At 45.6% G+C, this 17,246-nt stretch overlaps 1 protein-coding gene across 4 annotated transcripts in view; it reads left to right on the forward strand.

Moving 5' to 3' along the window:
* Positions 1-8,124, forward strand: part of LOC147613768 (uncharacterized) — an 86,969-nt gene extending 78,845 nt beyond the window's left edge. For 3 of the 4 annotated variants that reach the window (XM_086781764.1, XM_086781766.1, XM_086781765.1), the window contains 5 exons: positions 4,919-5,005; positions 5,532-5,605; positions 5,861-5,957; positions 6,184-6,254; positions 6,489-8,124. In XM_086781764.1, coding sequence (XP_086637890.1) covers positions 4,919-5,005; positions 5,532-5,605; positions 5,861-5,957; positions 6,184-6,254; positions 6,489-6,543 — 384 coding nt within the window. In that variant the 3' untranslated portion in view covers positions 6,544-8,124. The remainder of the gene's footprint in view (positions 1-4,918; positions 5,006-5,531; positions 5,606-5,860; positions 5,958-6,183; positions 6,255-6,488) is intronic. The other variant, XM_086781767.1, reaches the window with a different exon arrangement.
* The last annotated feature ends 9,122 nt before the right edge of the window (positions 8,125-17,246 follow it).

Raw genomic sequence — 17,246 nt, forward strand, 5'->3', positions numbered from 1 at the left:
ACCATAGCACAAGCATTTATATACATATGGTCTGTATACACTATGTTAGTGCATTGGGTACATTTGGAGAGAAAATACGGTCTCCAAATGTACCCAATGCGCTACCATAGTGCATGCGGACCATATGTATGTTCCACATGCCATATTGTAGTGGATTCAAATAATTAGGAGAGCAAATAAAATTTCCAAATCTACCCAGTGTGCTATCATAGTGCATGCGGACCATATGTATGGTCTGCGTGCGCTATGTTAGCACATTGGGTACATTTGGAGAGAAAATACACTCTCCAAATGTACCCAATGCACTACCATAGCGCATGCAGACCATACATATGGTCCACATGCATTATGTAAGCACATTGGGTACATTTGGAGAGCATATTTGCTCTCCAAATGTACCCAATGCGCTAACATATGGCATGCAGACCATATGTATGATCCTAGACAGATTCAGTAAGCAAGCACATTTCCTTCCAGTTAAGAAGACCATAAAAGCTGATCATATGGCAAGAATATTTCTTGCACAGATCTTTAAGCATCATGGTATGCCAAAGATGATCGTCAGCGATAGAGATCCTCGCATGACGAGTCTCTTTTGGCAAGCACTTTTTGAGAACATGGGGACTAAACTTCATTTCTCCTCAGCTTACCACCCCCAGACAGACGGCCAAAGTGAGATTGCTAATGCTACGATATTAGATCTCCTAAAGTGCTATGTCTCAGCAGATAGACAATCAGAATGGGAGAAGTATTTACCATTAGTCGAGTTTGCTTATAACAATACCATACACTCTTCTACTGGTAAAGCTCCTTTTGAAGTCATATATGGGAAGCCCATGTTGCTTCCCATATTAGTTACAAAGCAGAACATCTTCGCTGCAGATGAGTTTGTGCGTGACATAGATTCCGCCTATAGTCAAGTTAAGAGAGCGATTCTTCGCTCTCAAGAGAAGCAAAAGAGAGAAGCAGACAAGCACAGAAGAAGACTTGATCTTCAAGTAGGACAAAACGTTCTACTTAAGTTTGCCAAAGCTAGACTTAAAATTCAAGTCGGCAAAGGCAAAGTTCTAAAGCTTTCCAACAGATTCTATGGTCCTTTTAAGATCATAGAAAAGGTCAATGATTTGACTGTTAGATTAGATTTGCCTTCACATTGGCAAATCCATAATGCTTTCCATTCTTCAGCCAGAACAGATCATTCACCACTCGGAGAGACAACTTAAGTCGGGAGTACTACATAGGAAGTATTTAGTTAAGTTTAAAAATTACACCCCTTTAGATGCAAAGTGGATGACTGAGTCAGATCTTAAGGACTACCCAGACATCTTGCATAGTTATGTTGACGCTCTACAGTTGAGGTCAACTGTTTAGAACCAAGAGGGATGTAACTATTCCAGAAATTCTAGATTTAATAAATAACTTTCTTTTATTGATTGTTATTTTAAGTTATGAGTACTCTCGCAGTAGTTGTGTGCACACTAGAATAGTTAGTAGGGTCCTAGATGTGCCACGACGGTGGTTAGAACATCTCAGCGGCGGGGACCCTAGCATATTAATTGTCCTGAGGCTCCTAAGATTGGGAAATCGGGACCTCATGTAGGGGCAATTAAGGCCTCAGAAAGACAGGCTCAGAACAGTACAAGCACAAGAATGAGATGGGGTCCCTAAGACCTCCTAAGGCCCTAAAAGGCCTTAGGATAAGTAAAGGTTTACTTATTTTTAATAGTTTTAGATGTTTCCATAATGGGACTAATGTGACCTGGTGATGCCAGAGCAGTGCAGGTAAAGTGTTGAAGCATTGGTCCCGCAGCGGTGGAAACGGTAGGGTCAAAAAGTTAATGCATTAGTTTGTGTGGCCATGTGCATGTAAAGTGCACATTTAATTTAATAGTTCAAAAGTTTTTAAAATGAAAAGTGAATGGTTAAAGTTATAAAAGAGTAAGTGTGCCACTTGGCACACTTACCTTTTGAGAACTCACACACATCACCCTCTTTCTCATGATGGCGATTTTTGCTTCCTCCTCCCTATTTAAAGAGCTCTCCTCCTCTCTTGCATTAGTGTGAGTGAGTAGTGTGTGGAGCAAGTGTAGCAAGGAGAAGATAGTGAAGCTTCCATTAAAGCTTGGTGGTGTGCATTGTGATGCATGTGGATGCTAAGGCTCCCATCATCAAGAACAAAGCAGCCCCATTGCTCTCTCAAGCAAGAGAAAGAGATTCATCGCGAGAGTTAGGGTGAAAACCCTCTAACTCTCAAAGTGCAGCTGGCTGTTTCAGCCCCTAAACACCTTTGTTAGGGCTGATTTCAGCAGAGGAGCCATAGATTCTTGCTTCTCTATCCTTCTCCTACAAGCCTACAAAGTTTAGGGCTGTTTCGTCGCGGAGAAGCGCTTCAAATCGACATTGGAGCAAGCTCAGGTAAGATTTCAGGTTTGGTGCAGTAAATTACAGCAAGCTCATGTTTGTGTGTTTGCTTGCCTCTCACCTTCTCTCTCTCTTATATTCTTACGGGACATAGTCCCCTATGATTAGTACTCTTCTATGAACGATTTGCGTGAATGAATTGAGCATGAATGATAGCTTTTATGAAGGGAAAACCCTCGCTTCCACAGTAAAAATAGAGGAAGATAGACTCTCCTACGCGAGGGCTTCCATGCAATCATAAAGGAAGATAGACTCTCATACGTGAGGGCTTCCTAAGGACCAAGAGACACGAGGAAGATAGACTCTCATACGCGAGGGCTTCCTAAGGACCCATAGACACGAGGAAGATAGACTCTCATTCGTGAGGGCTTCCTAGAAGATTTTGGAAGATAGACTCTCGTTTGAGAGCTTCCAAAGGGACTCACAGAAGAGGAAGGAATTCCTCTTAGTGGAAAGCAGAAATAGAAAAGGGACGGGCTTACGCCCCGTTTTTGTGCTTGTAAAAGATTCCCCTTAGTAATAAAGAATGATCTTTATGGGGGGGGACCAGCCCATCTTCTGGTCCCCAATGATGTGTCGAATCTCTCTCTCTCTCTCTCTCTTTTGTGAAGTGAATGATTGAATAATTCAAGTACGCTTCCGACTATGTGACAAGAGCAGACATAAATAGGTGCAGGTTGAAAAGGAGCAAGGCACCGTTCTCATCGCAGAAAATTTGGGCAGGAGGTATTGGCTGCCCCAACCCCAAGTATCTCTGCCCAATTGCGTTCTGCACCAATGGGAAGCACTGGCAACCTTTGTCCTTTCTTGCGTGTGCCGTGGTGTATGTAAGCCCAGTGAGAGTCGGCCAGCCCCTGGAAACATCCCTGCTTGTGGGCGAGCATTGCGTGGGTAAGCTAATGGCGGCGTGTAAACACCCTTTGATAGAAATGACACCAGCAGAGCTGGTTACGTTACACGGCTCAGTTTGTGTGTTGTTAATAGAATGCCAAGGTCTCTTGTTACTTTTTTGTTTGCTGTCTAAGGTTGTTTTGATTTGGCTTTCCCTCCTAGCGTGGGGGCGATCTTGCTGCTCACTGTTGCACCATCGAGTCTCGGTGAAGAAAGGGCCATAGCCATTGTCATTGTAAGCACTCGTTCTTTGCATCTTCTTGAACGATAGCTGATATAAAGAGAGTCCGTCATCTCTCATAGTTGTCATGGCAGAGGAAAGGTATGTCTTGTTAGGTTTAGACATGGCGCAGCCTGTGCTGCAGCAGAAAGAACTTTTTGTTTGCTCTCATTGTTGGTCTTTGCTGTATTTTTAAGCTCGATGCCTATGACTTTCGAAATTTTTTGGCTTAACGCTTCTAGCCAATTCCTCGCACCATGCATATCCACTGCTTAGATAGAAATGACACCGGCAGGGCTGGTCATGTTAACACAGCTCAGTTGTGAGTCACTGATAGCATGCCGCAAGTCGGCTTGTGGCTATTTTGTTTGCTGTCTAACGTTGTTTCTGATTGGGCTATCCCTCCTATCGTGGAGGCGACCTTGCTGCTTGCTGCTGCACCATCGAGTCTCAGCGAAGAAAGGGCCATAGCCATTGCGTCATTATAAGCATTCCCTTGGTACATTTTCTTACGTTTAGACATGGGATAGATAGCCTGTGCTGCAGGTTTTTGGTTTTTTTCTTGCTGTATTTTTTAGCTCCGTGCGTATTGCTTTTGAAAAGAAACAGCAGGATTTTTCTTGATGTAAAAACTTCTAAGCAAGCTTCTGTTCTATATACACATTGTGAGCTGTATGCTTCTACTCAATTGCTCACACACATGCATACCCACTGCTTAGATAGAAATGACACCGGCAGAGCTGGTTATGCTACACAGCTTAGTTGTGACTTGTGAGTTGTTGATAGCATGCTACAGGTCTCATGTGTCTATTTTCTTTCCTGTGCATTTTTGTTTCTGATTCGGCTGTCCTCCTAGGGTCTTCCGTCGAGTCTCCACAAAGAAGGGCCATAGCGTTATTGTAACTTGTAAGTACTCGTTCTCTGTCTTCGTGAATGATAGCAAACGAAAAGAGTGCCCATCTCTTAGAGTTGTCATGGAAACCCTCTTAGGTTTAGACATGACGTAGTCTGTGCTGCAGCAGAAACAAGAACTTTTGGTTTCTTCTCGTTGTTTCAACTTGCTGGTCGTTGCTGCATGTATGAGCTCCATGCCTTGGACTTGCGAAAGAAACAGCATGTGTTTCTTTGTATGAGTATGTTTTAGCAAGCTTCTGTTCTGTACATGCATTGTCAGCTGCACGCTTCTAGGCAAATAGCTCATGCGCATGCATATCTACTGCTTAGATAGAACTGACACTGGCAGAGATGGTTACGCTACATGCCTCAGTTGTGAGTTGTTGATAGCATGCTACAGGTTTATTGGGGCTATTGTTGTGAGTTGTTGATAGCATGCTACAGGTTTATTGGGGCTATTTTATTTGCTGCCTAATGTTGTTTCTGATTCAGCCATCTGTGCTAGGGTTGTGGCGATGCTGCTGCTGCTGTTGCACTGGTGAGTCTGGACAAAGAAAGGGCCATAGCTGTTGCATCATCGTAAGTACTCGTTCTCTGCGTCTTCTTGAGTGAGAAACGACAGGTTTTTCCTTGATATGAATATGTCTTGGCAAGCTTTTGTTCTAAACATGCACAGTCAGCTTCTCGCTTCTAGGCAATAGCTCACACAAATGCATATCCACTACTTAGATAGAGCTGGATACATTACACGCTTTAGTTGTGAGTTGTTGATGGCATGCTTTAGGTTTGTTGTGGCTATTTTGGACTTGCGAAAGAAACAGCATGTGTTTCTTTGTATGAGTATGTTTTAGCAAGCTTCTGTTCTGTACATGCATTGTCAGCTGCACGCTTCTAGGCAATAGCTCATGCGCATGCATATCTACTGCTTAGATAGAACTGACACTGGCAGAGATGGTTACGCTACATGCCTCAGTTGTGAGTTGTTGATAGCATGCTACAGGTTTATTGGGGCTATTGTTGTGAGTTGTTGATAGCATGCTACAGGTTTATTGGGGCTATTTTATTTGCTGCCTAATGTTGTTTCTGATTCGGCCATTTGTGCTAGGGTTGTGGCGATGCTGCTGCTGCTGTTGCACTGGTGAGTCTGGACAAAGAAAGGGCCATAGCCGTTGCATCATCGTAAGTACTCGTTCTCTGCGACTTCTTGAGTGAGAAACGACAGGTTTTTCCTTGATATGAATATGTTTTGGCAAGCTTTTGTTCTAAACATGCACAGTCAGCTTCTCGCTGCTCACACAAATGCATATCCACTACTTAGATAGAGCTGGATACATTACACGCTTTAGTTGTGAGTTGTTGATGGCATGCTTTAGGTTTGTTGTGGCTATTTTGTTTGCTGCCTAACGTTGTTTCTGATTCAGCCATCTGTCCTAGGGATCTTGCTGTTGCACCGTGGAGTCTAGACAAAGAAAGGGCAATAGCTGTTGCATCAGTATTTGTTCTCCACATCCTCTTGAATGAGAAGCAACAGGTTTTTCCTTGCTATGAATATGTCTTAGCAACCTTTTGTTTTGAACACGCATAGTCAGCTTCTCGCTTCTAGCCAATAGCTCACATGGATGCATATGCACTACATAGAAATGGCATTGGCACAGCTGGATATATTACACACCTCAGTTGTGAGTTTTTGATGGCATGCTACAGGGGCTTATTTGTTTGCTGTCTAATGCTATTTCTGATTTGGGTATCCCTCCTAGGGTTGTGTGATCTTGCTGATTGCTATTGCACCGTCAAGTTTGGACAAAGAAAGGGCCATAATTGTGTCATTGTAAGTTCTCGTTCTCTGCATTTTCCTGAATGATAGGAGACATAAAGATAGTCCTGTCATCTCTCTGCTGTTATGACACATGAAAGGTACGTCCGATTAGGTTTAGACATGGCGTAGCTTGTGCTGCAGCAGGAAGAACACCTTTTGGATTGTTCTTGTCGTGGTCTTTGTTGCATTTTTGAGCTCCATGCGTTAACTTTCAAAAGGATTTATCCTTTGATTTTTTGTTTTCAGGTTCAAAAATCAATATTTTGGGTATGGCTGTTCAGGGGATATTGATGACAGATAAAGAACTCGCCCGTTCTCCCCTTCCGCACTTACCCCAGAGACTCTCTCAAAGACAGTCTAGCGGGCGCACGCAAGCAGTGAATGCAAGGACATTCAAAGAACTTAGGGAGTGGCCAAATTTCTTGGCGAGGGCATCTGATCTTTCTAGCAGACTCGATGATGTTCAGAAGCGAAACGTTAATATGATGTCCGTGTGGAGGGCTGGCCTACAGCCTGCTTCAGATGAGTGTGCAATTCGTGGATGTTTAGAACAGATTCTGTTTCCACAGGTGAATGATCTTGCAAAGAAACTAGGTTTCACCCTCGAGTATATGTCCGGAGGTTCAGGCAGAGCATTCAGCTTCACAGATATGGTTATCATCGATATCACCCAATCCCAAGATCTAAGGAATCTTTCTGCTCGAGTTTATGGGAATGGAGAGGGCAAAGGTCACTGGCAGTGGGAGGTGCTGGCGAGATCATTTGAAGAGGCCTTGAATAGTCCCTCGGAACGAAAAAAATGCATAGAAGTTTTACAGCAACTCTATGGCGATATGGTGAATGATGAGTCTATAGTGGGGTTTATAAGTAACTATAATCAGTCGGTTTTCTTTTATCGAGATGATGCAGCATCAAAGTCGCTTTTTTTCTCTCCGATCGTCAAGATAGATGATGCGCCACTTGAGAAATTTCTGTATGTGCTGGAATTTGCTGAACAGCGCAAGCACTTGAAGCTCTCCATGTCACGGGTTTTGGTGACAGAGACACCCACACAAGGATACACGCTGAGTCTTCCGCAAATAAGGGGTACTTCAAGCAGTGGTAGAACACTCAGGAGAAATATACAAAATGTACAAGTGAAGGCCCAAAGGAAGAAAAGAAGACAGCTCACCGCAGATTTGGATGTTTACAGTGAGGAGGAGTTGCATAATATACCTATCTATCCCCTTGAGGACTTGGGAGTTACAGGAGGTGTTGTTGCACTTGGAAAACATGGAAATATCTTGCAAGGTGAAGTTCAAGGAGAGAGAGTTGCTCTAAAGACATTTGATTTGAGGAGAGAGACAGCACTAAGGGCATTCTTAATAGAGCAGAAAATATATCATCATCTGAAGAATTTGCAAGGCTTATATCTTCCCTCTCTAGTGGTCGTGGGTAGATTACCCCATACTTCGGTGTTGTATCTTGGGCTTACTAATGAGCTCAAGGGACCACCTATCAAGGATTTGGTTTCTGAAAGAGGTGTGAAGACGGCAGTTCGTGAGGCACTAGCTAACATACATAGAGAAGGGGTTTTACATGGAGATCTGTCGTTATCCAATATGCTATTTCATAAAGGCAAAGCGAAGTTTATTGATTTTGAATACAGTACGTTGTGTGAGACAAAAGAAGACTTCAATGCAGAACTACTCGAGTTGGAAGAGCTCTTTAGAGAGGCTAGGATGGTCTAGACTAGTTTTTCATGTTTGAAAGATTTTATAAGTGATTTTGGGAATGAAGCCAGGATGATCCAGAGTACCTTTTAGATTCATAAGAGATTTATGAATTGTTACTATGGGTTTCCAACTTTGTTTTGCATACATGATGTTGGTTTTGTGAGATAGTTTTTGGTGTGCCCGAGGGGCAAGGACTATCATGTCTCTTATTTTTGCTTAGTTGAAGTTTTAATTTAACGTGAAATGTATGTCTGCTCAGAGTTTCTTCTGCTTTACATGAAACGTATGTCCAAGAGTGTTTGTCTTTGAGAGTGTGTGCAACATTATCTTATGAAATGATCATGAACTTCGTTGCTATTGGGAGCTACTTGATACTATGACCTCTTAGCACTTCAACTTCAAGAATGTAAATGGTCAATTTTTTTAATTGAACACATCAATCTTTTATTATGATGCTTTGTGACGTGGCTTTTGTTTCTTGTAATGGTCTAGAAAGTAGAATATCATTGGTCATTTGTTATGAATATCTTGGAGTGATGTTGATCATATTTGCAAATGCTGTTCTTTCTTTCTCGCACATATATATGCTCTGTTTGCAAATTGGATGTGGACAATGTTTGCATCTTCTTATAGAGCATGTCCACAGGCAAAGGAAATGTGTACGTGGGTGTGGAGCTTTGTGTGCGTGAAAGCAAAGTGGGAACAACCACACCAAATAAAGTAGGCCAAGCATGATTCAATGTCCCCAAAAGATTGGTTCTTTTCGCGTTATTGTTGTTAATGTTTGGTTGTGCACCAACTTCCATACCAAGTCTTGGTGGGTGCTTCCATCCAAAAGGACACTGGATGCCTCTTGTAAGGTTTACCCTTACAAGGTAAAGATAAGGTACAAATAATAAATCAAATGCATTATCAAATGAAAAAGGCCATGCCTTTGGGCTTCAACTTCTTTTTCCACGTCTCTATTGTGAATATCTACAATGGACACTAGAACGCTTGCTAGAAGTTGTAATAGGTACTATGAATATGGCTTTAAGATTCTATAAAGTACGAAAATTTACAAATTTTGATTGTATCATAGGTTTCTATCCTCACATGCGGGCATCATTTGAGCGAGTATGACCTATACATATTTAAATGGTAGCAATCCAAGTATATCTCTTCAACGAAACGTCCAAATTTATGACGTTCCGTCTGCGCTGCTGCACTGCTGGAGATGTCTACTACACAGGAAAATAGGTTCCATGATTTGCACCACGAATTCCGCCGTGAATCCCGTCGCGATTTCCGGGCTGTACGGACTGCTGGTCTGTTATTACTGCTGCGTCGTGCTGCTGCTGGACTGCTTGTTGGAAGGTGTTGGAAACGCTAGAAGGCTTTTCCTCTTGCTTGATGCATGAAAAATAAGGAGGGAGAAGGCACTTTAATAAAAGACGTGCATCATCCATGATGGAGGAAGTCGCAACTGCATTGAAAAATCATTAATAACATTCCCTTCTGCTTAAATTGGCGGTAACTGCATGGCGTCCAAATAGTCCGCCAATATCTGTGGGTATTCCAAGAAGAACTCCTGGTCTAACCAAACAGCTTCATGTGTACTGCGCTCTCGGAATTTGGTGAAGAACTATCTCTTCCGCCTTCCGGAGCCATGCTTCCAACGATGAAGAAGGATCTGCTCAGGGTCTATAACTTCTGCTTCGTCCAGGACCTCTGGCTGCTGCTCATCTGCAATGTCTGTAAGTGTCGGTCCCACATACGGCTTCAACCAAGACACATGAAAGACATGCATCGTCCATGATGGAGGAAGTCGCAACTGCATCGAAACATCATTAATAACCTTGGGTCCAAAGCTCCGAAATGACAACTTTGGGCATCGCTTGCCCACTTGCTTAAGTCTCTCCTTCATTATCCGAAGATAAACCCAATCGCCTTCTTTGTAATGTACTACTCGCCTGGATTTGTTGGCTTGGCGAGTATATGCCTCCTGTGCTTTAGTGATCCTTTCCTTTACTGACTCCATGATTTCTGAGTAAGACTCAACCGTGCGGTTGGCCTCAAGAGATGGAGAAACGGACCTCGTCAAGAGAGATGAAAACCGCTTCCCAAATGCTGCTTCATAAGGAGTTCTGCCGATACTCGAGGAATGAGTATCATTCACGATGGCTTGAACCAAAGGTAAGTGGTGTTCCCACCTATTCTGCTGATCATTGAAGTAGGCCTTCAAAACATCAAAAGCCAACTGGTTGTAGATCTCGGTCTGGCCATCAGTCTGTGGGTGCAAAGCACTGGAGAACTGGAGACGGGTACCGAAGTTGGAGAACAATGCCTTCCAAAAGTGGGAAGTGAACTTCGCGTCTCGATCAGATGTAATGGTCTTTGGCAAACCTGTCAAAGATGGCAGCGTTTGAATGATCATGCACACGCAGCAAAGTGAGAGAGAGAGAATGGAAACGCAAAGAACGCTTGATGAAGATGTATGTACAAGAGAGAGCCTCGCGTGGGTTTGCCTTCAGTAAGGCTCAGCTCTTCAATTGACTTGATGGACAAAATGAGGAATGAGGCACCACTTAAGTACCCTGCTAAGGCTTGGGTCGGCCACATCTACAAATGACCACAACCTCAATAAATGGATACACGACTTTAAATAAATGCCTAGAGTGCTGGGAAAAATACCAGACTCAGACCTAAAAATACTGGGGGTGGCCAGCCCACAACCAAGGGCCATGACACACGGGATTGACACATCTGGACATGTAACACATACTTTAACACCCCCTCTCAGATCCAGGATGTGGAACCAATCTGACGGATCTGAAGTGTGTCCACACCACCGCCTGCTGCTGAAGAGCCTTTGTGAAAAGATCCGCAACACTGTCCTCTGTACGAAGCCAGACAACCTCACAAGTGCCGTTACACGCTGCTCTATATTCAGCTTCTGTGGATGACCGACTATCAACATCCCCTGCCCAATCTGAATCAGTCCATCCCTGCACAAATACCTCCTCAACCAAAGTCCTCCCGGCTGCATAAAAGATGCCACGATCCGGGGTGGCCTTGAGGTACCGCAACAAGCGGAAACCTGCTCGCCAATGAGTTTTCGCGGGATGAATCAGAAACCCTCCGAAGAGCCTTTCCGGCAAGTTGGTCTTGATCTCCTCCAGAGATCCACCAAGCTCACGGACTCCTGAAGCATCTATCAACTCATCGCCAAGAGCTGAATGCTTCTTACTTACTACCATCGGAAAAGATGAAGGTTTGCACTCCGGTACTCTAGAGGCCACAAGAAACTTCGAACTCTTCTGAGATATAGCAATCCCCCTCTTGACCTGCCAACCTGAATCACACATCTCACACTCCGACTGTGAAGTAATCCTGATGTGGTCAAAACCACCATCAAAGCTGATGAGATCATCCACAATGACCCGCCCAAGGCCATGCTCCCTGTGAATGTAGAATTGTTGTCCTCCTGTAGATCGGTGAAGTCTCTGTGCCAAGCAGTAACACATACCTCGGACCTGAGTAACAACTCTATCCTCCATCGCATGTGATATCAACCCATAGGAACACATACCTCAGACCTGAGTACAAACCCTATCCTCCAGTGCATGTGATATCATCCCATAGGACCACATACCTCAGACCTGAGAACAAACTCTATCCTCCAGCGTATGTGACATCAACCCATAGGAACACATACCTCGGACCTGAGTAAAAACTCTATCCTCCAGTGCATGTGATATCAACCCATAGTTGACATGTAAATACTCTTGCAACCACTCACTAGCCGATCTCTGAGAAACTGCAAAATCTCCCTCATCCGGTACATGCTGCTCATGCACCACAAGACCAAGATCCACAACAGTCAATGGAGAAGAAAGATAATGATCCATAGCCCTGGAGTCTACCACTCTGTACACCCCTTGCTGCTCAAAATCTCCGAACACATAATGATCCATAGCCCTGGAGTCTACCTCTCTGTACACCCCTTGCTGCTCAAAACCTGCATGCAGACACTTCCTCCAGAAATGCCTTGTCTTGCCACACGGGCAAGTCTTCTCCATCTGATTGTCCTTGTTCTTAGCACCAGACTGTTGTTCGGTCAAGGCGGCCAAGCCCCCTCCGCTTGAGGTGTTGGCAAACCTTGGATCGTAGTCAAAGAAGAGGAAAGACCGAATCCGAGCATTCCCACTGGTTCACTTCCTTGGACGTCGCCGAATGAAAGAGAAAGACGATGACGACGATCCCTCTCCACTCTTCACCACTGGCCGGGGGCAATCGTGAGACACCATCAGAATAAATCACGAGGCTCCAGTACCGACTCCATCAGTACCTTCCACATGCCGTAAGTCCCGTATCCTTGAAGCTGCCGACTCTCTGGAAACTGAGGAAGAACCGGGATCTTCCTCTCCAGCCACTCTTGCAACACACCTTCGTCATCGGCCTCGATCGGATTCTTGCCCTTCGTCGAAACATCGCCCGAAGCCATTGCAACGATCGCCAATGAATCTCTAGAACTCCCGTCCACAAACACACAAGTTTTGAACCGCTCTCACGCACCGAAAACGCTGCTGGACAGCCCTTTTCGCTCGCTGAAATTGCTGCTAAAATCACTGTTTTGACGTCCCGACACGCTCCCGAACGAAACACTCGGTCTTCAAGCAAACCGCTGATGTTTTGCCCCCCTTTGAAGCAAAAACCACAGCTGGGCAGGGTTGAAAATATGGCTGAATACTCTTGCCCCTTGCAAGAGAAAAAAAAACAAATTTTTCCCCTCCTGACTGAAAACGCAGATTGCTGCCGAAAAATGCTATTGTTCAGGCTGCTGATTCCGCAGAAAACGCTGCTGCTGTCTGCGCTGTATGCAGAAAACGCTGCTGCTGTCTGCACAGTATGCAGAAAACGCAGCTGCTGGCCGCCAAAACGAAGCTGTTTTTGCTCTGCTGCCTGCTGCCAAAACGCTGCTGTTATGGCTGAAAACGCTGCTGTTTCCTCTGAGCAGGCCGCCAAAACAAAGCTTAGAGCTTGCTCTGCTCTGATACCGTGTCAAAGATGGCAGCAGAATTGAATGATCATGCACACGCAGCAAAGTGAGAGAGAGAGAATGGAAATGCAAAGAATGCTTGATGAAGATGTATGTACAAGAGAGAGCCTCGCGTGGTTTGCCTTCAGTAAGGCTCATCTCTTCAATTGACTCGATGGACAAAATGAGGAATGAGGCACCACTTAAGTACCCTGCTAAGGCTTGGGTCGGCCACATCTACAAATGACCACGACTTCAATAAATGGATACACGACTTTAAATAAATGCCTAGAGTGATGGGAAAAATACCAGCCTAAGACCTAAAAATACTGGGGGTGGCCAGCCCACAACCAAGGGCCATGACACACGGGATTGACACATCTGGACATGTAACACATACATACTTTAACAAAACCAGCAACAATGGGATACCAAAAACGAATGAAAAGATGAGCAACGTCTTCTGCTGTGATTGTATGCTTGCATGGAATGAGCATCACATACTTGCTGAAGCGATCTACAATGGTGAAGCACATTGTATTCCTGTAAGGGTGAGATGTAGGCAAAGGACCCACGAAATCCATCGAGATGTCCTGGAAAGGACCATCAGGAATGGGCAACGGTTGTAAGAGTCTAGGAATCTTCTGGTGTGAACTTTTGACTCTCTGACAAGTCTGGCATCACTGCACATACTCGTACACATCTCTCCTCATGCGTGGCCAATGGAACTGGCATTAGAGCTTCTCCAAAGTACTCTTGATGCCCCGATGACCCCCAACAAGAGAGTCATGAGCATCGTGCAATGCAGCTGCTCTGTATGAAGATGTAAGACAGAGGCGACCTTTGTAAAGTACCCAACCATCTTGAATGTTGTAGTGGCCGGGCTCACCAGTCAATGCAAGACTGTAAGAGGTACCAAACTCCGCAGAATCAGGATACTCCTCCTTCATGCCGTCCACCTCCACTCCATCAAGCTCAATGACTGTGATGGGCTGAACTGTCTGCGATGTGCCGGATTTCCGGCTGAGAGCATCTGCTACATTTGCCTGGAAGATACTCGATCATGCCGCCAAACTGCTGGAACACTTGACTCCAATGAGCCTATCTGTCGCTCCAATTGGCGCTTGGCATGGTCTGTAACCATTTCAGTGCTGCCTGGTGACCGGTCTTGACCACAAATTCACGCCCATAAAGGAAGTGCTTCCAATGCTTAAGGGCTGAAATTACAGCTAGCAACTCCTTGTCATAGACTGAGTAGTATTGTTGTGCACTGTCAAGTTTCTTGCTATAATATGCCACTGGTCTTTCCTGCTGCTGTAGAACTGCTCCAATGGCGATGTTGCTGGCATTGGTCACCACCTCGAAAGGCTCGTCCCAAGAAGCAAGCTTAAGGACTGGAGCTTCCATTGCCAATTTCTTGAGAGCATGGAATGCCTCAAGTGCTTTGCCGGTAACTGCAACTCTTTGGCGCTTTGTCTTGCACCCTTTTAGAAGATCTATCAAAGGAGCGGAAACATTAGAAAAATTCTCCATGTGTCTGCTGTAGGCCTGGCAAAGGCCCACAAACGATCTAATCTGCTGAGCTGTTTGTGGGATCTCCCACTCTTGGATGGCTTGAATCTTTGCTGGATCCAATCGAATGCCATCTCCACTGATGATGAACCCGAGATAAGCAATCTCCTGCACTCCAAACTCCCTCTTCTTTGCATTGGCGTAGAATTGGTTGGCCTCAAATGTCTTCAAGACCTTCTCCACATCCAACAAGTGCTGCTCATAAGTCGAAGAGAAGACGAGGATGTCATCGAGGAAGATGAAAACACACTTGCCGATGAGAGGGGCAAATGAGCGATGCATCGTCTTGTTAAAGGTTCCTGGAGCTCCTGTGAGTCCGAATGGGATGACCACGAACTCAAAATGTCCACGTTCAGTCCGGAATGCTGTCTTCGGGATGTCTGCGTCGAAGATCCGAACCTGGTGGTATCCACTCTTCAAATCTATCTTTGTGAAAAACTTAGCTCCATCTAATCTCTCCAAGATATACTCTATGCGAGGCATTGGAAACTCGTTCTTGATGGTGAGCTTGTTCAAGGCTCGATAATCCACACAAAGACGTGCGGTCTTGTCCTTCTTCATGACGAACAGGACTGGGGCTGCAAATGGTGAAGATGATGGTCGGATAAATCCGGCGCTGAGAAGGTCTGCTAATTGAGCCTCGAGTTCTCCTTCCAAAGCTTTGGACAAGCGATAAGGGAACTGGCTAGGTGGTGATGCACCAGGAACCAACTCAATGTGATGGTCCTCCGGTCTGGAAGGTGGAAGCTGTGGAGGTAAGCCGTCGCGCAACATGAGATGCTTGTACTTGGTGACGAGGGCCTCCATCCCTAGTTCCATTCCTGGCGCCACTGCTGAATCCGAAGTGGATCCAACAGAAGAAACTGTCTACTCTGTGGACTGCTGCTGCGAGTGGACACGAACATACAATAATGCACAATCTGCACCCTTCCTGAGTACCCTGCGGGCTTGTAGATGGGAGATCAAAGGAATCCTTGGCAGGCGTCGGTCACACACAATCGTGATCGGTGAAGCAACTCCTTTTGTGATGAGTAACATTGCCTCCTTGGTAAAGATAACTGGTGTGTGAGACTCCATCCATGGATTTCCCAAGAGCATATCACAGCCGGTGAGAGGGGCAACCAAGAAGTCCCGCTCGAATGAGGCTTGCTGGATGGAAAATTGCACCTCCTCTGCTTTCTGAGTGATCTGCAGTCGAATGCCGGGGGTGAAACCATGAACATCCATGTCCACTGGGCTGAATGTGCACTGCAAAATGCGAGCCAATGCTGGAGAAATCTAATCCTCCGTACTCCCAGTGTCAAACAACACCGAAAACTGGCGGCCCTGGGAAGTGCCACAGGCGCGAAGCAAACCGCGAGGTCGCGGAGCGCCCTTCTGCTTATCTTCCATCAACACGCGTGGAGCGTGAAGAGTGGGGACATGATGAATGACTGCATTTGTTGTTGGAGCGGGGGCTGGAACTGCTGGAGTAGCCGCTGTGACTCTGGATGTAGAAGGGGTAGCTGCAGTCGTGGCAGCTTTGCCTTTCCACTTCATACAATCCTATTTCCTATGCCCTTTGGTGTGGCAATAGAAACATCTCTGCTCTCCCATGTATGCTTTCCGCTCCTCCTCAAAGAGAAACCCTCCGAGTACGCCCGCTTTCTGCTTCTCATCGGGCGTCTGCTTGACTTTCGTCTTCTTACCCTTATCTGCTTGGGCCTTGTCTTCTTGGCTCTTGTTGCCTCCTTGTGAGTTGGCAGAACCTGTCGCCTGCCTTGGCTTTCCGCCGTTGAGCTCAAGCTCCTTGTATTGCGCCAATGCCACCGCTTCCTCATGTTTTGGGGTTGCGGTTGCGAATGGAATACTTGATGGAACTATCTAGTCCGCGTGAAACATCTCTGCTCTCTCATGTATGCTTTCCGCTACTCCTCACAGAGAAACCCTCCGAGTACGCCCGCTTTCTGCTTCTCATCGGGCGTCTGCTTGACTTTCGTCTTCTTACCCTTATCTGCTTGGACCTTGTCTGCCTGGCTCTTGTTGCCTCCTCGTGAGTTGGCAGAACCTGTCGCCTGCCTTGGCTTTCCGCCATTGAGCTCAAGCTCCTTGTATTGTGCCAATGCCAACACTTCCTCATGTTTTGGGGTTGAGGTTGCGAATGGAATACTTGATGGAACTATCCAGTCCGCGTGTGAAAGCACGAAGCTTCTCCTTCTCGGAAGTCCCGATCAACTGTGCTAATGTGAGAAGTTTGCTGGAATAAGTCACCACTGGCCTGCCTGACTACGTCCAAGCAGCGAACTCATCCTCCAATGTGGTAAGAAACTGGGGAGGTAAGAATCTCTGCTTGAAATCTGAGACGAAGGTGTCCCAGTCAAAGTGCGACATAGGGATCTGTGTGTAAGTCGGACCAATGCTGCCACCATGTAACCGCCTTGCCTGTGAGATGAGGGGCTGCCAAGTGAACCTTATCTTGCCGGTCCCTGATTTTGGCCAACGGGAAGTGGGTCACAAACTGGTGGATGAACTGCGTGACTGCGCTATGGTCGCATTTGCCATCACATTTGACAAAATTAGGCGCACTGCGAACCAAAGGCTACTGGTTTGTGCTAGAAGAAGCACTTGCTGCTGGGCGAAGCAATTCTTGGAACTCTTTTGTGCGAAGCTTGCGCTCCTCACGCTGCGATCTCGCAAATTGTTGCAAAAGCATCTGCA

The sequence above is a fragment of the Cibotium barometz genome, chromosome 43 (genome assembly GCF_041138505.1).
Source record: "Cibotium barometz isolate CiBa-2024 chromosome 43, ASM4113850v1, whole genome shotgun sequence".
Lineage (NCBI taxonomy): Eukaryota > Viridiplantae > Streptophyta > Polypodiopsida > Cyatheales > Cibotiaceae > Cibotium > Cibotium barometz.